Here is a 23892-nt window from a genome sequence, read left to right on the forward strand (position 1 = left end):
TATTTTTGTTAACAGTGGTTTATTGGCAGAATGATGCAAAAGTAGCAGTGTACACTAAGCAACTGTGTCAGTCCACAACTGCTTCACCTTCACTATAATAAGCTTTGGTTTTTGTATGTTGGCCTCTTTTAGCATAAAGTTAACCCTTGCAAATAAAAACAAGCAAATGTTTTAAGATGGTGACAATGCATCACTGATTTTGTCATAAACAAACTACTGCCATAAGTCTTCAAAAATATCTCTGTTATACAAAGAGATATTATACATTATCAAAATCCTACAATATTCCTGCTGATAGTTGTAGCTACAGAAGTATTATTATAACATATTACAGTCATAGCTGGACAATTTGTTAAAAAATTATAAACCCACAACAAGTACAGCTATTGCATTTCAGGCATAAGCATGTTCCTAAACAGATCTGATAATTCACAACACACATGGATATATGCTGACAATTAGTTATCTGGTTATAACAGCTTTATACGCTTAGTATAATATATAATAAATTCATTGTTGCATTAAGAATGCACATATAAAATATTAACTGCTTTCAAATATCATCAAAGGTTGACCGATTTAAAAACAGTAATTAAAACACAATAGACCTTTAGCAGGAAAGACCTTATGTGGCAAAGAAAACAGCTTTCCACACAGTACATGACAGCACTTGACATTACAACTAAATGTCTGTTCACAATACAGAAAGACTTAAACATTTATAAACTATCCGACCATGTCACTAGCAGGAATTCCACTACATACCTTATTGCAATAACAACCAAAAGAGCTTTTGTGTGATAGATGTCATCAATCAAAGAAGTCCATCTTTATACACATCTAAACCTTTCATGTACAGTACAGTTTGTAGTAGCTCATGGATTTGCTACATGTATAGTACATTCATTATAGATCCAGTGATGTCCATAAGTCACAGTCCCTTGTGAGGATTTCACTTAAGTCCTTCACCTTCGGCATATGTTTTCAAGCAAGATGCTGCAATGACCATGTATGAGGTCTAATTCCCTTGGCAGGATAACTGCCTAAATATGTATGGTTCATTCATTCAACTGCTTCTGCAGAGAGTCGTTTTTCATACAGGCTCAGTGCATGGTGTACAAATTCATACTGTTCACTCGTCTGAACCATTCCTCCCCTAGAAGGACATAAAATGTATCAATTAGTTTCATGCAATGAGTTCAGCCTCAGCTACCAGCATTTCAGAGCTACTAGAATGAGTTTAAAGTAAGCAGTAAAGTGATCAGAAGGTTTGTTTCTTCTTAAGATATTAAGTGAACAACATCATTATGAAGTAACTTAGTGCCTTAGAAGTAATTTAGACTGGTTAGCATAGCTGCATTACTGTGCTTGCTTTTCCAACATGATGTTTGGCTGGGATGCCTTCCATGATGTGTCTACATTTCTCTTCTTTGTTACATGTTTCTTTGCCAGGTTCTCCAGTTTCCTCCCAGAAATATGCACCACACCTGAATTTGTAAGTCCCCAAATTGCCCAGGTATATTTGTCATCTGTGTGTGTGTGTGTGTGTGTGTGTGTGTGTGTGTGTGTGTGTGTGTATTCTGCAAAAAAGTGGTATCCCATCCAGGAATAGTATTTTTTCCATGTATTCACATATTGGCTTTGGCTTCCCACAACACCGAACTGGATTAAGTGGCTGATCAGAGAATGAATGAAAAAATGACAAAAGCAAACAGCCACTAGCAGATCACATGACAAATGAAGGAGCATTTATAATGTGCATCACATGCTTATATCATCAACGTCTGCAAAGAAGCTTGCTATAGATGGTTAAGTAGTAACATTACTGTAGACATTCCTGAGAAAACTGCTTAGCCAGCTGAGTGAAAGAGACTGCAAATTCAGGTGAACTGAAAGATATGATTGCTTAATGAAATTCGGGTCTGTATTAGATGAGCGAAAGTTCATCTTAGCAAACGCTCACTTGAGCGAAAATCCAGGAACTCGAAACTGCAATTGTGGGGGGCTGAGCCCCCCCCCCCAAATATATATTCCAACTCTGAGATCACACTACAGTGAGGAAAGGGCAAATATTAAAAATTTAAAAAATTCACTGTACCGCGATCTCACAATTGCGGTTTCCAGTTCTGCAATTTTCACTCGTTTGCTAAGATGAAATTTTGTTCATCTAATATAGACCCATTAAATTCTTATGTGGAGATTATTAATGTAGGGTATGAATGCTTACTTTGAAAGACAACCTTTCTGAAATATTTTTTTTGTGTATGAAGCAAAAAAAAAAAATAATAAAATAAAAATCACAGAGCCATTATGATACTCAGATATAAACAATTGCCTTGGATTTTTCCCAAAATAAACATCTTTGCTAAAAGTCTACAATGAATATAGGGATAGGTCTGATGTATTTCTTGCACTATGTCTTTTGAAAATTTAATGCACAATTAAGTTTTGCATCCTTGCTGATGGATAACCTTTTCATGGTTGATACTGTACATTTTTAGGATGTATTTCATTATAAATAGTTTAAGCCTGTGATTTCCAACCAGGTGGACTAAATCAGTAAGTTATTCTTCTGAGACATGATTATTTAGACAATGTTTCATGATAGAAAGCAGCTTTTTGTGATATTCACTGAACTGCTGTAATTCTATTGATCACCCAGATATTTTAAAGAATGCTTTTGGAGATTTCCTTAACATTAATGTGCAATAGAGCTAAATGTGAACTGGGACCATGGCTAATACATTGCTTAAATAATCGTCTGTTCAGAGGACTCAGCGAGCAAATTATAATGAATGAGGCCCACTCTAAGTAATTCATCAGAAAGTTCGTTTTTTTAAAGTGGCAAAGTGACAGTGCAGGGCAGCTAAGTGTGAAAAATGTCTTTCTGCCGATGATGCAAAGATCTGTAGCACTGTTGGCACAGAAACTGCAATAGGTAGAATGTGAAGAGGATATCCAAGGTTAGAAGAATGATCACATGGTCAGCAGTGCAAACAACATGTAAGAAGTGCAGCAGGCATATCTGGGTACTACAAACTCAAGATATGAATACATAACAGGAACGAAACACTAGCAGCAACACAGCTGGAAAAAGATCTGCAGGTAATTATGTCAAATGACCTAAAGATAGGTGCTCACTTTGACAGGACAGAAAATAAGGACAAGGCATACAGAGATACAAAAGCACAGCATCATTAGTCAAGAAAGGGAATTTGTTCTTTCTTTGCATGGAAGCTTGGTCAGGGGATTTCCAGAAAGCTATCAGTATCTGTGGAGATCACCTATTTGCAAAGGCACTGACAGGATGGAAATTATCCTTATTAGGGGAAAAAAATAGATGCTACAGGTTTATAATGGACTATATGAGTGGACAGAGAGAGAGAGAAAGAGAACAATGCAGAGAGACACACTCATAAATATGTAAACCCTGAAATGAAGGAAGGGAAGAGGAAATACTTATAGGAAAAGTGTATGACAATATAATTGCCTACCTAAATAGTCTGTACAAAAGCTAAACAAATTGTATAATTTAAGGAACACAAGTTGTATAATTTATAATTTAAGGAACTGTACAACTCATTTTGAAATGTAATTAACTGCATGTACTTACAAAGAAAACATGTGCTGAATGTACTTTATGATGTTTGTTGTCTTGTAACTCAAAACATTTTGTATATGCATTATACCCAGTCCACAACTGAGAATGGTATTTGAAATAGGTCATCTACCTGGTTAAAAAATATGTAAAGACACAAATTAGTTAAATAACATAGTCTATGAAGACATATAATTTCAGAAGCAGTGGTGCCTAAATCAAGACTGCACAGTTAAAAGACACAGAGAATAGCCGAAGGGTTGGGTCTATATTAGAACATCGAAGTTTCAAAACTTCGAATGTTCTAATATCGAACCCTATTCAGAGAAAGCTGAAAATATCGAAGCAACAGAAAACCAAATTTTTTCCTAGGGAAAGAATTAAATTGTCTGTTTCTGTTGCTTTGGTATTTTCAGCGCTTTGGTGGAAAGTTACGGGTCGGGTTCAAGTAAGTGTAGTGTGGGTTAGGTTAGTTAGGGTTAGGGTGCAGGTTAGGTATGTGTGCGATTGTGTGGACATGAGGGTTGGGGGGGTTAGGTATGTGTGCGATTGTGTGGGCATGAGGGTTAGGGCGGGGTAGGTGAGTTAGGGTTTGGTCACAGGTGAGGTGAGTATGCGACAGTGACGGACCTTAGGGTTAGGGTTCGAGTTAAGGTAAGTGGATAGTTAGTGGTGTGTGGATAGTTTAGTGTAGGGTCAGATGTAAGATTTTAGGTGTATGTGTGTGTAGATTGCTGTTTGTTTGGTGTGCTTGTGTTGTGTGTGTGTGTTTTGGAACAGCAAATTTTTTCCTAGGAAAAAATTTGCTGTTCTGTATGTTCGATGTTTTCAGCTTTCAATGAATAGGGTTCAATATTAGAACATTTGAAGTTTTGAAACTTCAATGTTCTAATATAGACCCGAAGGGTTATGTGAAGAAGTGTTATTTTTCTTATTGTTGGTTGAGGAGGCATGAGACACCTGTTTCTTGGAGAAACCATAATATCCAGAAATACTAGAAAAAATACAATGCTCCATAGGGTAGACATTAAGTTTAGTGCCACATAGGAAGAAATGGCAGTATATTGTTTTACTTGAAATGCATTTTTCCTCTCTGAGTTTTAAATGTTTTAAAAGTTGAAAATAAAACCAGGAAGCAGATATGTATGTTGCATTCTTTAACTTGAAAATGGTTAACTGGTTTTAAATTGTTTGAGGAGCAGAAAATGTGCATCTTAATTTAAGATAAAGTGAACAGGAGAAGAGTTAATTGAGACAACTGTCAGACAAGACTGCTGTGTGACTATTTTTGATTTCTAGTCCTACCCATGCTGTCTCTGATGGGCTCTTATACTCAGTGACTCTTAAAGTTTGACTTTAAAAGCTCCTCCCAGTCTTATCATGTCTTCATATTATTGAGAACTACAACATCATATCGGAACGGTCCTTAGACTGATTAAATCTCAGTTACACTCTCTTTCATATCATCCTATCCACAGGGTATACACTGCAATACCTACAGTACTTACTTTTATATCTCTTACCTATTTTATTTATTTTGCAATTTGTCTAGCAGGTAAGTGAACTGGTCAGTTGACCCCTTTCAGTCATGACCTGGGTATAAAAATGAAACATACATATATGCAATGCATAGGAATAAATGCAAAGGAAATAACAATTAAGTGATATAATTGGTGTCAATGTTTAGGAAGGTTCATAGGTTGGTACTAGGCTATCGGCCCTAGGGCCTATGCAAGCCTAGCCATAACAATTCCCTGGATATTTCTTCCCACAATATTTACTTCTCCAGGCTCCAGTCTAGCAGGGTGACTGACATGATCCCCGGGGTGAATTTCCTATCTCCCATCCAAACATCAAGGTTCCTTTTGAAGAGGGCCAATGAGGCGCTCTGCTTGATATGTATGGGCAGTCTATTCCAGAGTATGGGGAGTCTCCGGGTCAGGAACCTATCCCTCCAGCATGTTTTGTTCATTGTGACGACAAGGTTTAGATCCCTGGAACATGTGACTCTGAGGGATTGGGATTTCTTTAAGTGGAGCATGTCCAACAACTCAGGATTTGACATGGCCTTGTATGTTAAGCAGAGATCGCATCTGAGTAGACGATATGCCACAGAGTATAGCTGAATTTTTTTTAGACGGTCAGTATATGGCATCTGCTTTAGGCCTGATTCTTTTAGTGAGGTATTTCTGTGGCCTTTCCAGCTGTTGCAGATGTTTTGTGAGGTACATACCAAACGGAGCATTATACTCTATAATGGGTCTAATGAGGGATGAGTACAGTGGGACAATGACCTCCTTTTTTCTGGATGAAAAGCCCTTAGTGATGAGGTGTGTCACATAGAAGGATTTCCTGACTGTTGTGGCAATGTGGTTATCGAAAGTGAGTCCACTGTCCACCTGTGTCCCTAAGTCTCTCATCACACTTTCGATGTTTAGTGTCCTGCCACCTATGTGGTAATTCATGGGTACATGTTTTTTTTCCAAAGGGGATAACTATACATTTCTTGGCATTAAGCTTGAGCCCATGGCTCTGGCACCAGGCAAATGTTTCTGTAAGGCCCTTTTGTAGAATATCCACATCATTTGGGGATTCAATAATGGCTCCCAGTTTGCAGACATCTGCAAACTTTGTTAGCCAGAGTCCCTTAGTGTTGGCCTGCACTTCAGAGAAGTGGATGCCAAACAAGAGTGGTCCCAGGACTGAACCCTGAGGTACTCCACTTGTCACTTGTCTGGAGCTGGATTTGGAGTCGGCTACTTTTATTGTCTGGGTTCTGTCAGTAAGCCAGTTAGCAACCCATCGAGTGATGTAGGGATGTATGCCCAGCTTAGTAAGTTTATCTATGATTCCTGAGTAGGGGATGGTGTCAAAGGCCTTGGCGAGGTCCAGATAGGCTGTGTGGACTGCCTTACCCTCGTCCACAGCTCTGGAGACTGATACGAAGAAGTCAATCAGATTCAGGAGACAAGATCGGCCCTTCACAAACCCAAACTGGGTGGGGTCCAGTGTTTGAAGGTTGCCAATGTCTTTGTTTATAAGTTCATGATAATGCGTTCCATGCCCTTGCAAATCAGGCTTGTCAGACTGATGGGATGGTAGTTCCCGAGATCCAAGGTGGATCCTCCCTCGTGGAGTGGGATAACTGTAGCTGTGCATCACTCAGTGGGCACGAAGCCTGAGGTGAGGCTATGATTAAACATGACACTTAGGTAAGGTGCCAGTTCATTTTGTAGTTCATGTAGTACACAGCCTGGGATGTCATCTAGGTCCATAGATTCTGTATTCTTAGCTTTGGAGAGTGCAGTTTCTACCTGTGTGGCCGTGATTATCGGAAATTGGCAATCTTTTGGTATTGAGATGGCCCCTTTAGGGGGTGAGAGTGGGGTGAAGTTGGCACTAAATCGATCTGCCAGGATATTGCCAATATCCTTGGGATCAGTACATTTAATGCCATTCTGTTGTAACTCAGAGCAGATCTGAGCATTGCCATTTAGATTCTTGACATAACTATAGAATGCCTTGTGGTTGTCTTTGGAATCTTTGGCAATTTTATTTTCGTAACTAGCTTTTGAGGATTTTATGAGGGATCTCAGCTTCTTACTGAGGCTGGTGAGGGAGTTTTTTGCATCCTGGGATTTTCCTCTTTTTTGCAGCAGTTTCTTCCTTCTGTTGTATAGTTTGTTTATAGCAGGGGACCACCAGATTGGCTTTCTTTTTTTGGAGAAGAGCATCTTGGTTCTATTTGGGATGGCACAATTCATGCACGAGTGGATGTGCTCGTACAGTGCCTTAGTGTAGGAGTCTGCAGTCGAACTTCTAGATCCCGTCTGCGTAGGTGTTGTGAAGTTTGTCACTTCTGACTTCAGTAGCTTGAAGGTGGCTTTGGAGAAGTTTTTTAAGGAGGTTTCCTTACTGGGGGGATGGGGGTGGGATGTGGATGTCAAGGGTGATTTGCTTATGGTCAGACCTGACCAAAGAGGGGGTGACCACTGGTGTGGAGCATCTAGCTCCCATGTTGGTAATGACCAGGTCTAGGATATTGGAGCCCCTGTTGGGACAATGGATTAGTTGATCTAGGGCGTTGGAATTTATGAATTCCAAGAACCGTAGGGAAAAGGAGTTGGTACCCGAGTAGTTTTCCCAATTAATGGCAGGGTAGTTGAAATCACCCAGTATTAGGGTGTTTGGTTGTATCTTAATATTTTCCAGTATGTTTAGAAAGGTGTAGTGAGAATCTTGGGGCATGGTTGGGGATCTGTAGCAAGCTACAATTTGGATTGCAGTCTTACCTAGTGTTAGTTGCACCTGGGGAATTTCAGATGCATTTTGTTGGGCAACTAGCCTGGAGGTGTGAATATCCTTGGTGAATATGGACACTCCTCCACCTTTAGTGTTTCGGTCCTGGTTTTGTGGCTGAAAAGTGTGGTAAGAATTGTAGCCTGGTATTGCAGGGGTGCTCTCTGGAGCCTTGAACCAGGTCTCAGTTACTGCACAGATATCGATGTTCTCCATTTTTAGGAGTGCCTCAAGAGAGTGCATGTTGAGGTGTAGACTTCTAGCATTGAGTAGCATTACCTTCAGATTTTGTATTTTGTTTTTCGGGTATGCTTTGTGTTTTCACTATTTGTAAGGACGTTAGCATGTATAGTTCTATAAGTACACAGGTTTATAATGTTGATTATTTGGTTCCTTGTAAAGGTATTTATTTAAAGATTCCTTAAAAGATTCCTGGGTGTTATTAAGTTTAATATAATTTGGGACAGTATACCAGATAGGCAGGCTTGTTCTAGAAAAATCTTTTTTTCACCAATGGCCTGTTTGAATCTTGGCTTGGAAAGTTTCTAGTACTGTTCTACAAAGAGATTAAAAAGTGCCAATGTTGATATTGAAAAGAAAATATATACAAAGAGGTTATTACGGTGTTGAGATGAGAATGACCACTCCAGGTGCAAGGTGTCGGAAGGTGTGGATGACAGTACCTACATTCAGTTTCTGAAAGCAGATACTGCATTTGTCCAGAGGTTTGAAACATTTCAGTATTCAGGGTGTGGTCTAGAGCAGTACTGGCATTCAGAAATGACTGTCAGTACTGCATTTTCAATCAGGGTTGAAGCACTCCAGACAGGTGGAAGTAGGAAAACTTGGGGGAGAAGGCAAAGGACAAGAGAACATGGACAGAGAATGCCAGAGAGTACAGCAAGTGGGATGACACAGAGTAAAGTGGCTGGAAAAAGTAGGTCATGCAGCAATGAAATGGAGGGTAAGAGGAAGGAAAGAACTCGGTGTGGAAGAAGTGAAAGCAAAGAAAATCTACAAGTGGTAAGGGGGGGTAGAAACACAAGATTAGGAATTTAGATGGAGTCAACATTAATGGGATAACATATAAGGCTAGGGACCGATATAATTGTGAATCTTGGTGGGTAATTTACATAATAGGGTGTGGATGTCCCATAATGAAGTGGTATATAGGGCAGACCAAGAGGGCAGTGAAAAAACGAATAATCGAACATCTAGGTGACATCAGGAGATGTAGGATGGAGAGCCTCATTACAGAACATTTTGTCAGACACCATGATGGTTCAGACATGTCCTTCTTTTATTGTGTGTTGGCCAAGCCTAGTCAATGTCAAGCGGATTAATTTATACACAAATTGACATGGTTGGAAGCTAAATGCATTATTAATTTTGACACTCTGTGCCCAAGGGGATTAAACCTTGACATAAATTTGAATGTAGGGCAAGTGTAGATAAATTCAGAAATGTACATGATTTCTCTGTGTTTTGGTCTGTTCAAGTATGTCCAGTATTGCACTGTTTAAAATTGCACTTTCTAATATTGAAGGCTTTCAAACATTTATTATTTAAATATAGTCTTATTATGTACAATATTAGACAGTTAAAGGTATAGAAGTATACAATATTGATGCTATTTATGAGATAGAATGTAGTCCAGATATTTTAGAGCAGAGCACTTTAAATGAAATGTTGCAGTGTTTATTTATTAAATGGGAAAGAGTATGGTAATTGATATTTAATTATATTTAATGTGGAATTGATTATATGTAATTGAGTCCAATTATTTAATTATTACATAACTGTATTAGTATATAGTGGTGAGCTGTATGTGTGATGAATATTCCTTGAAGGCGTAAGCCGAGGTACTGGATACACCAGTAAAGCTTTTTCCTACAGTTTCCTTGAGTGGTGTGTTTATTGGATTTCGGTTTTGTGGTATGTATTTATAGAAACACAGGTAGCCAGGAAGGAGCCGATGTTACATGCTGTGTAATAGAGAAGTGAACAAGCTGGAACACTCAGCCAGATGGAAGAAACAATGGGAAAAGAAACAGACCAATGGAATGCTCTTGTGGGAGGAGACTTAGATTAGAACACCACAGGGAAGGAGGCAACCAGCATAGATGGTTACAAAGACTGAGAATGGTGGAAGATGGGGATGCTAGTGGAATGGGGCAGCCTGGAAGCAAAAGAAAGGAAAGCCACTATGAGGAAAGAGAATAACATTTTGATGACTATGTCCTCAATCACCAACTGTTTGCAGAATCTAGGCAGGAAGAAAGACGTGACCAAGTCTCATTGAAATCATTCTCATGGCTTAGAGTGAATAAAATGTGAGAGGAGGTAAATAACGTGATCATGAATGGAGAGGGTGGACATATGTAATGGTGCATGCCGTCACTGATGAACAGGAAAAACAGCACATGTGACAGCAAACAAGGAAAGAAAGGTAGCAGAGAGATGCCAACAAAGGACGTTTAAGGTAGCATTCACAGTAGGGTTACTTGTATTTGTATCTGGTTCAGAAAGGAGAGAGGATTAGGGAGTATAATGAGAATTTGTGGTGGTGAGCAATGGAGAAAGACATGGGATTGGTAGGATGATGTGGAGAGAGACCTGGAAAAGAATCCATCTGTACACAATATATGGACTTTACCTTTGACCAAAAGAGACAACTATGTTTAGCTGTGTCTCAAAGATTACCTTTAGAATAAGATGAAAGTGGGAGAGAGGATGACAGAAGCAGAAGGGGGCACAAGTACTTAGGCAGTAGCCAGAACCTACAATTAAGAGATGCAAAGCAGAACTCAGAAACAAACACAGCTGACTCCATTCATGGGTGAAAAGTCTGGCTTTGTAGTGCAATGAGTCTGGATAGCAAGATGAAGTGCTGCAAACAATGATGCAGAAGGGGAGGAGGGACACTGATGATGTCAGAGAAATATGGACCAATAAGATGAATGGGTGGGACATGGAGATGCTTGGCTATAGGTTGGTTAGAAATCAGAGAGAATGGACAGAAGGGTTCAAAGGGTTAAAGGTTCATAGCTGACTACTAGGCTAATGGCTGAAGAGCCTTTACAAGCCTGGCCAATAATACCCAGAATATGACAATATTACATCTTAAATATGACAATATTACATCTTAATTCCCCAGATATGGGATGGGGTAGTAACTGGTTAGTGGGTATATGGGTGTTGGAGCCTTAGTCATTTTAAAGATTGCTTCTGTTCATAAGGGATATGTGCAGTAACCCAGAAGGGAATTTATGGTTCCTCGCCCACTTATCCAAATTCTTACATAGTGATAGATAGTGACAGACAGGCTTTGATTTACAATGATGGGAAGTTTATGCCATAGACAAGGTAGCCTTTGGGCTGCAAATCTGTCTCTCCAGCAAGTTCTGTTAGTCACAAATAAGGTTCAGGTCCATGGAACCCATAACCCTCATATAATTTTTCTTCAGAATATGTAACATTTTCATCAGGGCTGGATCAGAGAATGCCTTGCAAGTTAGGCATAAGTCACCTCTCAATACACAGTATGAAATGGAATAAATAGGGCTAGGGCATTTAGTTAGTCTGCATAAGGCACGTGTCTAATGCTTTGTATTTTTAGTAAGAAACTCCTGCGGCTGCTCCAACTGGTTTTAAGTGCCTGGTTAGGTAAATGCAAAAGGGAGTATTGTACTCAATTATGGGCCTGATTAGGGGTGATTACAATGGCACTATGACTTCCTTTGATCTTGATACCATGCCTTTACTTATAAGTTGAGCCAAAGGATTTCTTCACTACCCTAGCTAGCTGGTGGCCAAAGTTTAGATTACTATCTATCTGTGTTCCTAAGTCCCTCACCACTGGGTCTAATTTTAGAAGTGTACAATCAATATTATAATTAGCAGGGATATCTGTTTTACCGTGGTTACCCATTTTTTAACATTTAATCTCAGATGGTTTTGGCACCTTCCATTTATCATTTTTAGGCCTGTTTATAGGATGCTAACATTGTATGGGGATTCAATGATTGCTCCCAGCTTACAGTCATCAGCGAACTTGATGAGCCACAGGCCACCAACATTTCAGCAATGTACATGTAAGGGGCATCAACTATGCTGCCAGAGATCAGGAAAAACACCAAACCAAAAATGGAAAAATGTACAGCCAGCTTTAAAATATAAGCCGACTGTTCTAACAATTAATGTAGAAGAAGAAGTGGGGGTGTATCATCACCAAGTATGTTGACTTAGAAGACAGGATACTGGAGAGCTGCAAGGTCTAGGTTCTGAATACTAAGTAAATAAGTAATTGTACTATATTCAGAATATGACATAAAATAAAAACAGGTTCTGAGTTACAAACACCCTAATAATGGGCGATTTCAACTACCCTACATTAACTGGGAAAACTACTCATGTACCAACTCCTTCGCTCAACGCTTTCTGGAATTCATAAACTCCAATGCCCTGGATCAACTTATTCACACCCCCACCAGGAGCAACAATATCCTATATCTAGTCATTACCAACATGAGTGACCGGTGATCCACACCTGAAGTCAACCCCTCCTTGGTCCAATCCGACCATAAGCTAATTACCCTACATATCCACATCCTGCTCCCACCCCCCCATTAAGGAAACCATGGTAAAACATTTCTCCAAAGCCAACTTCATGCCTCTTAAGACAGAAGTGGCGAACTTCATGACACCCATGCAGATGGACAATACAGTTACGACTACTGAATCCTACACAATTGCACTTTAGAAGCACTTACATGAGTGCATGGATCATGCTATCCCAAACAGAACCAAGATGCTATCCTCCAAAAAAAGGAAGCCAATCTGATGGTCCCCGGCCATAAACAAACTGTACAACAGAAGGAAGAAACTGTTGCAAAAGAGAGTAAAATCCCATGAGTGGAGGAGCTCCCTGGTCAGCCTCAGTAAGAAGCTGCGATCCCTGATAAAATCCTCCAAAGCTAGTTATGAAAACAAAATCACCACTGATTCTAAAGACAACCACAAAGCATTCTATAGTTATGTCAAGAATCTCAATGGCAACACTCATATCTGCTCTGAGTTACAGCACAATGGCACTAAATATACAGACCCAATGGATATTGCCAACATCCTGGCAGATACGTTCAGTGCTAACTTTACCCCCCCTCACCCCCTAAAGAGCCCATCTCTATACCGGAAGAATGCAAAGTTCCTGTAAACCACACTCTCCAAAGCCAAGAATGCAGCATCCATGGGACCAGACAACATCCCAGGCTGCGTTCTACATGAACTACAGAACAAACTGGCACCCTATCTAAGTACCATGTTCAGTCATAGCCTCACTTCAGGCTTTGTGCCTGCTGAATGGCGCACAGCGACAGTTATCCCACTCCACAAGGGGTAGTCACCACGGACCCTGGGAACTACCGCCCCATTAGCCTGACGAGCCTGGTCTGCAAGGCCATGGAACGTATCATCATGGAACTTATAAACAAAGACATTGGTAATCTCCTAACTCTGGACCCCACCCAGTTCGGGTTTGTAAAGGGCAGATCATGTCTCCTAAACCTGATAGACTTCTTTGAAGGAGTCACCAAAGCTGTAGACAAGGGTAAGGTGGGATCACACAGCCTATCTAGATCTTACCAAGGTTTTCACCACCATCCCCCACTCTGGAATTATAGATAAACTCACTAAACTAGGTATAAATCCCTATGTCACAAGATGGATTGCCAAATGGCTCACTGACAGAACCCACACTGTGAAAGTAGCAGACTCCAAATCCGACTTCAGACCAGTGACAAGTGGAGTACCACAGGGTTCAGTCCTGGGTCCTCTCCTGTTTGGTATCTACTTCTCTGAAGTACAGGCTAACACAGAAGGTCTTTGGCTAATGAAGTTCGTAGATGAATGCAAACTAGGAGCCATAATCGAAACTCCTAACGATGTGGACATCCTACAAAAAGGCCTCACTGAGTCAGATGCTTTGTGTCAAAGCCATGGCCTCAAGCTCAATGCCAAAAAGTGCATTGTCATCCCCTTTGGTAAAAACTCTGTACCCATGAACTACAACATAGGTGGTAGTATACTTAACACCAAAAGTGTGATAAGAGACCTTAGGACACAGGTGGACAGTAGTCTCTCCTTTGATAATCACATCACCACAGTAGTCAGGAAATCCTTCTACATGGCACACCTCATCACAAAAGGTTTCTCATCCAGGAAAAAAGAGGTCATTGTTCCCCTTTACTCATCACTCATTAGACCCATTATAAAGTACAACGCCCCTTTTGGTATGTACCTCACAGGACATCTACAACAACTGGAAAGGCCGCAGAAATACCTCACAAAGAGGATTACTGGCCTCAAACAGATGCCCTACGCAGACCGTCTCAAAAAACTCCAGCTTTACTCCGTCGCATATCGCCTGCTCAGAGGTGATCTCTGCCTAACATACAAAGCTATGTCAAACCCAGAGCTGCTGGACATGCTCCACTTAACGAAATCCCAATCCCTCCGAGCGACACGCTCTAAGGACCTAAACCTTGTCACCACAATAAACAGAACATGCTGGAGGGATAAGATTCCTGTTCCAGAGACTTCCCATACTCTGGAATAAACTATCTATCTATATCAAACAAAGCTCCTCATTAGCACTCTTCAAGAAAAATCTTGATGATTGGATGGGAAATAGGAAATTCACCTCGGGGATCACCTCTGTGGCTCTGCTCGACAGTGGCACAGGAAAATAATTTTCTTGGGTGGCAAAAGCCAGGGTACCTTTTTGGCTGGGCTTGTATAGGCCCCAGGGCCGATAGCCTAGTACCTACCTATGAACAACTATTGTTTCTATTACCAATACAAACAAGACAAACAGATTGAACAGTTTATCTATAAGTACAATATCTTGTTATGTGTTAGGAGCAGATGTGATGATAAATTAGGGCATGGCAGATTTAGCAATACAGTTGTAAAAATCAGAACCCTAGCCCCTAAGGCATAAATAAGTTTAAGAAATGTTGTTGATATAAAGTTTGCATAGATTATCATAACTGTCATTTAGATCCATAGCTCAAAACAGAAAGCTAACATGAAGTTAGGATGAAAACCAACAGTACTAACAGGCAATGAAAGAATTGCACCTTGAAGACCTACAGTCTAATTAATAGAGGAAAGAACCTGGTGTAAAACTTTGATTTTGAATAAAATGGGTGTTTATAGTTTCCTACTTTTGGGATTGGGGTAACTAATTACTGATCGAAGCAGGCAAGGCTCCAGGTTCACAAACAGTCTTTTAATAAAACACACAAGCGCTTTCACCAAATGCTTCTTCAGGTGTGACATAAGAACAAAGTACTTAGAACGCCATATTTAACTACTGACCTAAGATCACATGACACAAAAAATTCCCAGCTTAAAGGTACACTCCCTAAAACCCATTCCAAAAACATTTAAAATATATATATGAAGTTGGATCTATGATTGGTATGATGTAGATATAATAGGGAAGTTGGATCTATAGAAATATATATATATGGTTCCCTATCAGAAGCCTGAAACACTATAAGCCTGAAAATCAAAATCCTGAAACCAAAAGCCTGAAAATTCAAAATCCCGAAAACCCAAAATCCTGAAACTCAAAATCCTGAAAACACAAAATGGACATACTGACGTCATTGTGGCTTTGCTATTGTTAGCCCTGTGGTGTTAGGTCATGCGTTGGGTTCTGGTAAGTGTGCGGTTGGTTTTCTGTTAGGGTTAGGGGCGGTTTAAGTGAGTTAGGGTTAGGGCGCAGGTTAGGCATGTATGCAATAGTGACAAATATTGGGGTTAGGGGCGGTTTAAGTGAGTTAGGGTTAGGGAGCGGGTCAGGTGAGTGTGCGATAGTGACGGACCTTAGGGTTAGGGTCAGGGTCAGTTGGTAGATATTAGTGTCTTTATAGTGACATAGCATTATTTGTGTTTTCAGGATTTTGGGTTTTCGGGATTTTGAATTTTCAGGCTTTTGGTTTCAGGATTTTGATTTTCAGGCTTATAGTGTTTCAGGCTTCTGATAGGGAACCATATATATATATATATATATATATATATCTATATATATATATATATATATATATATAAATATATATATATATATATATATATATATATATAAACATACATAATTCTAAGGACAAATACACATATATTTGATCACAGAAATATAAAATAAAAAAAAAAATACTACTACTAATAATAAAAAAATATATATATTTATATTAATAAAAATATATAAAACAATACACAGACACATCATACTGATGTATTTGATCACGAAGGTGGCATACGACAGATAACCAACCACTCATTTTCTTCATAGTGGTCTGGCCTTCAAAACAGGTCTTAATAGTATACAATCATTCAAACCATGCCCTGCATTCACTCTCAACCTAATGATCCACTGGGCTTCCATTTTAGTTATTAATTTCATATTCCCACCTCTCTTACTATCATAATTCATTCCTAAAACCGAAAAAACAAAACTATGTGTATTATCAGTATTGGCAACATGTTTTGCTAACACATTAAACATGCTTTTCTTGCCTATATGATATGCATGTTCCCTAATCCTATCTTTTAACATTCTGTCAGTCTTCCCGACATAGAATTTACTACATACCCTGCATACGGCTAAATATATCACATGCATACTGGTACAAGTAGCCTTAATCTTAATACTTGCTTTATAGCTTTAGGACACCTCTGGAAACCTTGTAAACTTCAATAGCCCCGCTACGCTCGGGTTCTCTTTGCTCCCTTCCCTGCCCCCAACTCCCTCCCGCCCCACAGTACCTCTAAATTTGTAGTACTATAGCCACTCCCCCACTTTCTAGATCCTATCTGCTTTCATCTGGGATAATTCCTCCCACCCCCATTATTCTACCTACATTTTAATAGCACCTATTAGCTTTCATCTGGCATTCTCCCATCCCCCTTCCAGTACCTATACCTCACCACTCTATCTTCTGGTGTTGCATCACCAGGTAAAACAGTTCCTTAACTCACTAGTTGAACCACAGATAATGATATACTCCTCTTTACTACCCCTCTTGTTCGCACCATACCTCCTTACCTTGTATGAAAACCAGTTTCTCACAGGATTTCAGGTCCCAAAAGGCCATACTATCAACCCAGCTGTAAATCCTCCCACCTTCAACCATACTTGCAGTACCAGGTCCTATCCAACATCTTGTTCAGTCTATCAACATCTCAACCCCACTCACATTAGCTCTAGATCCAAACACTACCACAAACTAATAAACAAATTCCTGAAGTTCATCACCAAGTAAAGACTTAACCTAATACTTGGTGGTGATATTCACCCTAACCCTGGCCCACCAACTTCAGATACACATACCCCCTCTACTTGCAATCTAAGCTACAAACCTACAATTAATAAGCCAACTATCTCTCTCCTAGCCTGTCATCTCAATATTAGAAGCATTAATAACAAGGTACATGAATTGCATGCACTTCTGGATGTACACTCCCCTGAGATTCTCTGTTTATCTGAAACCTGGTTAAAACCTAACACTACAGATAATGAAGTGTTACCACCTCAGTACAGCATACACAGGCTGGATCATGCTTTGAGGAAGGGGGGGGGGGTGGGGTAGCTGTACTCTATAAATCTGAGTTGAATGTCACCATAGATGTAATACAACCACCTCAGATTAATAACTTGGAGATTCTTGCCACCAAATTGCAACTTAGTAAAAATAAATGCATTAATATCATCTGTATGTTCATTCCCCCAGGTAACAATATATCTACACTTGAAGATATCCTGCACTGGCTATCATGTCACTACCCCCCAGAAACCCTACTACTTGGAGACTTTAACATAGACTGGGGCACCTGTTCCTCAGAATCCCCAACCACCCATATTAACCTGCATGCGTTTACACAAATCATATCCACCCCTACCAGGATAGGTAAACCCACCAAAAAGAAAGCATACTTGACTGGGTACTCATAAATAGTCACCCCCAACTGTACACCTCTGGTACCCTCCCTAATGGCCTAAGCGATCACCTTCTCACATATGTAATTAAGCACAAAGCCATTAATTCCCAACAACCCTTACTCAGAAAGGTTAGAAACAATATAAACTTTGACCCTGCCAAATTCCAACAAGAACTAAACTCATGTAATTGGTCTATTCTAAAACACCTCGCCTTAGAGGAATCAGTAGCATACTTTTACAACAAATTCCTTGAGATCCTTGATTTGCATGCACCTATTTGTTCAAAGAGAACAAAGGCAAAAACTGCACCATGGCTTTCTATAGAGTCTAAACTCAAAATTACCCTTAGAAACAAAGCATGGGCTTTATGGCGTTCTTCTAAAGACCCTCAAGATCACATTAAATACAGGCAATCCAGGAACGAAACCAAAAAATCCATTTTACAAGACAAAAAAAATACTACTGTAATTTACAGACAGTAAATCAAAATACCCTCAGAAGTTTTGGGCAGGTTTAAATAATCTACTACATCCTGGACAAACTTCAACCCCAATCCTGGCTGCTACTATTGATAAAACCCCTGAAGATGTTTCTGACAGTTTTAACCGATTCTTTACTGAGACAATCCAAGCCCTAGCTAGCCAACTACCTCCTAGCTCCCCTGGTCCTGAAAGTAGCACCCCTAGAAACCTACTTGCGTTCAGCTTCCAACCAGTTGCCACTTCATTTATCTATACCTTGATCAAAAAATTAAAACCCACTATACTTTCTGCTGATCAACTCTCTGCCGAGTAGCTACAAAAATCAGCTGATGCTATTGCTTACCCCATCTCAATACTAATCAATCGAACCGTAGTAGAAGCTAAAATTCCTACCATCTGGAAAATATCCTATGTAATCCCACTTCACAAAGGAGCCAGCTCTACTGAATTCTCCAATTATAGGCCAATAGCTATACTCTCTCCACTTGCAAAGATTTTGGAAAAATGTATTCATAGACAACTCATGCACCACCTAATCCAGAATCACCTTATAGCAGACACTCAGCATGGCTTCCGTCCTCATCACAGCACTACTTCAGCCCTCCTAGCCTTTACCAACACCATAAGCCATAATCGCAACAATAATTATATATCCTCAGCCCTCTTCTTGGATCTTTCCAAGGCATTCGATATGGCTGATCACCAACTTTTAATCCACACCCTGCAAACATTCTGTCTAGATACTAGAGCCCTTCAGTGGTTTCAATCCTACCTGAATGGTCGACAGCAGGCTGTCCTCTAGCAGACCAAACTCTCTAACCTTCTACCTAACACCCTTGGAGTACCACAAGGCTCTATACTAGGGCGCTTGCTGTTCTCCATCTTCATTAACGACCTTTATACTGTCATCCCAAAAGTCAGCTGTATCCAATATGCTGATGACTCTACTCTGATTTGCTCGGCCACATCTCCAATAGAGTTATGGTCAGCTACCCAGACCACCTTTAATAAAATAGAAAACTGGTTTTCTGCACGTCGTCTGATCCTAAATCCCAAAAAAACTAAAATGCTGTTATTTTCACCAACACGTAGGTCTACCGCTTTCACCTTTACCATAAATTCAAATGATGGCACAATAATCTCCCCTGACCCCTCTACAAAACTATTAGGTGTCATCATAGATAATAATCTAAAATTCGACCTACATGTTAATCAAACTATCAATACCATCAATAAAAAACTAGGGTCACTTTACAGAATAAAAGCCTTCCTAACCCCTCCAGCTAAAATTTCCATAGCTCGCTCTCACCTTCTTTCAACCCTTCTGTATGTATCCCCTCTACTCTCAAATTTAAACAAGACTGTCCTTAACAAACTCTCAATTTGCTGCAACCACATTATCAGGTTTGCCACTGGGCTGCCTTTAAGGACACATCATTGCATCAATCTAAATCAGCTTGGGTAGCTTGAACTACCCAGCCTAATCCAGTGTAACCAACTGATTATAGCCTATAAAATCCTCTATAATCCGGACAATACTCCTGCACTTAAAAATATTATCACCCCCTATAACAATCCTAGACTGCTTTGATCCTCTAACAAACTACTAATTCAGACTAACAAGATTAATAACACAGCTGGTGACTCTCTCTTTGCAAACTCTGTAAGTAGATCCTGGAACTCTCTTCCAGCTGATATTACCTTACTTTCCACCTTAGGTCAATTTAAAACTAGACTCAAACAACATTTGTCACTTAACTGGCTATGTCAATGTATCAAGCCTGGCTAACTCTCTCTAGAATGTGTAAATATCTGTTAACCAGCCTACTGTGTAATTTAATTTAATCCTGATTTACGCTCGGGATTAACCGTAACCTGTGGAACTTGTTTAACTTGCTTACTTATGTAATCTCTGTAAATAGTCTGATTGTAATATGTAATGCTGGTATTATGTAATGCTGTATCTGCTTACCCTTGGAGCTTTTCTCCCCGGGCCTCCGCTGAAAATGGACATGCATCCAGTCGGACTATCCCGGTCAACAAATGTAAAATAAATAAATAAAATTAATCTTAAAATTAAATTGTTCTCCTGTATCTGGGTGTAAGAAGGTGGAACTATCATTAATATAAGGGCAAAAAGAACACTTCCTACAGGGAGTAGTTATTCCTTGTGTGACTGGTTTGTTAGTATCCCTTGGACCACAAAGGTGTCTCTTCAAAGACTTTTTATTTCTAAAAATAAACTGAAGTGTTGAATCCAAAAATTTACTAACTTGCTCACTAGTCATTAGAATGTCCCAGTTCTTAATAATACTAGTATACTGGCTAATATTCTTTGAACAGCAAAATGACACTCATTATTATATCTCCTTCTCAACTCATAACTGCTTTTATTATGCATCCGTTCAGAGAAATAAGGTTTAGCTCTTGTACCTCTCATATTTACCACCTTCTCTACATTCTTCCCTATTATATCTACATCATACCAACCATAGATTCAACTTCATATATATATATTTTAAATGTTTTTGGAATGGGTTTTAGGGAGTGTACTTTTAAGCTGGGAATTTTTTGTGTCATGTGATCTTAGGTCAATAGTTAAATACGGTGTCCTAGGTACTTTGTTTTTATATCACACCTGAAGAAGCATTTGGTGAAAGTGCTTGTGTGTTTTATTAAAAGACTGTTCGTGAACCTGGAGCCTTGCCTGCATTGTTTTTTTTTTGTTATAGGATTCCTGTTTTTCTGCAATAAAGGTACCTGGGGAGTAGTGGTTGTTGTTTTTTCAGTTTTTTTCCTGCTGTTTGCCACTATTACCAGGGAGATGGCTGCTGGGTCTGAAAACATTGAATTGGATTGTAATCCCCCTTGTTATTGACTGGATTGTATCTAGCACTGACAATTTTTTGTCGAAAGTAAATGAGCAAGTAAATCCATTGCTTGATGGTGTTTTGGTGGAGGAGGTGGAACAAACACAAAGTGTGGATTTTGTTGCACTCAGAAGCTGTCTTTTTGCATTGGAGAAGGAGTTATTTAGACTGAAGAGACTACAATATCAAAAGTTTCACCTGGAGGTATGTCTGAAGGAGGGGGTCATACCGAGGGGTTTGAGGGTATTAAAAATGCCCTCCCAAATGAATTGTGATGCACATCTGCTTAGTGAATGGCAAAATTTGAACATTAATACTAGTATGGGAATTGCTTCTGCTGAGAGAGAAATTGCTTTGGTGCTAACTTTGATCAAAAATAAGCACTCAGACATTTATCAAATTTTCATTGCTAACATCTTAAATAAATATATGTGTGAGATGTTAGAGAGCATGAATGTTTATTCCAGGAAATTGTTGCAGTTAAAATTGAAGAAATTGAATAGAGATAAATGAGACTTTGCGGCAGGTAATGTGTTCACATGATCGCGTTATACTGAGAATCCTGCAAGTGTTAATAATGCAACCGTTGGGGTGACAACCAATCAGGATGCGAGGGTACCAGAATTGAATCTAGAGATGGTAACGTCACAGGGTGAACAAGAAAAGACATCAGGTGCTTGATGTAAAATGGTTACCACTGTGGCACAGGTTCACCGGGAGGAAGGGAGAGATTCCCCGGTAAACAGTGAGAACTTGGAGTCTTTTTTACAGCTTTCTTGTCCTCAGACTCTTGTTTTTCCACTACCGATGAGGGAGAGGTCCATTACCAGAGGAGGAGGGCTGCAAGAGAGGCAGGAACCTAATATGCATCAAGCGGAAACACAAAGATACAGCGGTGAGCCCTTATATCATCAAGAAAGCTTTTCAAAATGCCAAGACATAGTGTTAAATGTATCCATGCATAATTTAACAGAGGATGAGACTTTTGTACTGAACCAAGGACTATCATTTATACCTAGCAATGATTCAGATTTTTCTGAAATTGTTTTAGATATTAGACAATTTACTTGCAATTTGATGCTTAAATTAACTTTTGACTGTGATAATGTGAATGTTAGTCAGAATTATTTTAAGAAACCAAGTGCTTTTATTCCAAAACTGAACCCTTTGGTTCAGGCATTTGAACAAATGTATATTAATGATGTATATGGTTTATATCATAAACAGCACTTTAATAAGCACGAGTTTAGGCATTTTGATATGACAAAAACACAATATTCTGTACTTTGTGATTTACAGAAGAATATTTCAATTATGATTCGGCCGGCTGATAAGGGTGACCAAATATTGGTTTTAGATAGGGACAAGTATGACCATACTATGCATTTAATGTTGAATGATAAGGACTTTTATACTTTGATTACATGAAAGAAAGTCAATGAAATGATCACGAAGGTGGGTTTGAAATTAGGAGGTTGAATTGTGTGGGAATGATAGATGATGGCCTTTGTCAGTATTTTACAGTGCCATGTCCCTCTATAACTATAATTCAGGGACTGCCAAAAGTGCATAAATATCATAAAAGCACCCCAATGAGACCAATAGTAGCTGGGGCTAATTGGTGCACTGAGCCCATATTGATCTACATAGAAAAGAACTTGAGACCCCTTATAGATAAATATAAATATATACTGAGGGCATAGCAAAATTAATTTAATATGGGTGGCGAAACCCATACACACTCTGGCTAGGCTTATAAATGCCCTAGGGCAGATAGCCTAGTATGAACCTATGAACCTATGAAGGATACAGAACACTTCCTCAGGGATTTGTATGCATACACTATTGAGAATAGTCTAGGGGACCAGGTGTTACTGGTTACACGATGTGGTTTCATTATTCACCATGATTCCCAATGACTTGGGTATAGATTTTGCTATTAAGTTTATGGGACCTGATTTGGGTAGTGATAGCATTAAGACAACACAAATGAGGGAACTACTACACCTGGTTTTGGAGAATAATGTGTTTATGTTTAGTGAATCTATATATTGGCAAGTTAATGGTGTAGCGATGGGCACCTCGTGTGCGACCAGCTATGCGAATGCAGTGATGGCCACTTGGGAGAGTGAGTTCCTAGTAGGAGGTCCTTTTAGTAAGCAAGTTCTATTTTTTAGAAGGTTTGTAGACAACCTTTTTATATTATGGTGTTTGTTGACTGTTTGAATAGATCTACTCATTTTTTGACATTCAGTGTGAAATGGGCTCATACGAATGTTGACTTCCTGGACGTGACCATTTTTAGGGATGATAGGAACTTGCTTGGGACTAGACTATATAGAAAAGAATGTAAAGTAAATCATCTGCTCAGCAGAGAAAGAATGCATCCGCAGTATATTTTTAGGAATGTGGTTCAAAATCAGTTATATAGAGCCTTTAGACCCAATGTGAGTGAACAAGACTTTCAACAACAGCTTTATACTACTAGCAGTGAGTTGGTGCATAGAGGGTATGATGTAGATATGATAGGGAAGAATGTAGAGAAGGTGGTAAATATGAGAGGTACAAGAGCTAAACCTTATTTCTCTGAACGGATGCATGATAACAGCAGTTATGAGTTGAGAAGGAAATATAATAATA

The 23892-nt window shown here is 39.4% G+C and overlaps 1 protein-coding gene across 1 annotated transcript in view; it reads right to left on the reverse strand.

The window, feature by feature from the left end:
• The window catches only part of PTPRR (protein tyrosine phosphatase receptor type R), a 1539596-nt gene continuing 1515704 nt past the window's right edge, over positions 1-23892 (reverse strand). The window contains exon 13 of the mRNA XM_044057006.1: positions 1-1156. Coding sequence (XP_043912941.1) covers positions 1063-1156 — 94 coding nt within the window. The 3' untranslated portion in view covers positions 1-1062. The remainder of the gene's footprint in view (positions 1157-23892) is intronic.

The sequence above is a fragment of the Protopterus annectens genome, chromosome 15.part0 (genome assembly GCF_019279795.1).
Source record: "Protopterus annectens isolate FY-2018-M chromosome 15.part0, PAN1.0, whole genome shotgun sequence".
Lineage (NCBI taxonomy): Eukaryota > Metazoa > Chordata > Ceratodontiformes > Protopteridae > Protopterus > Protopterus annectens.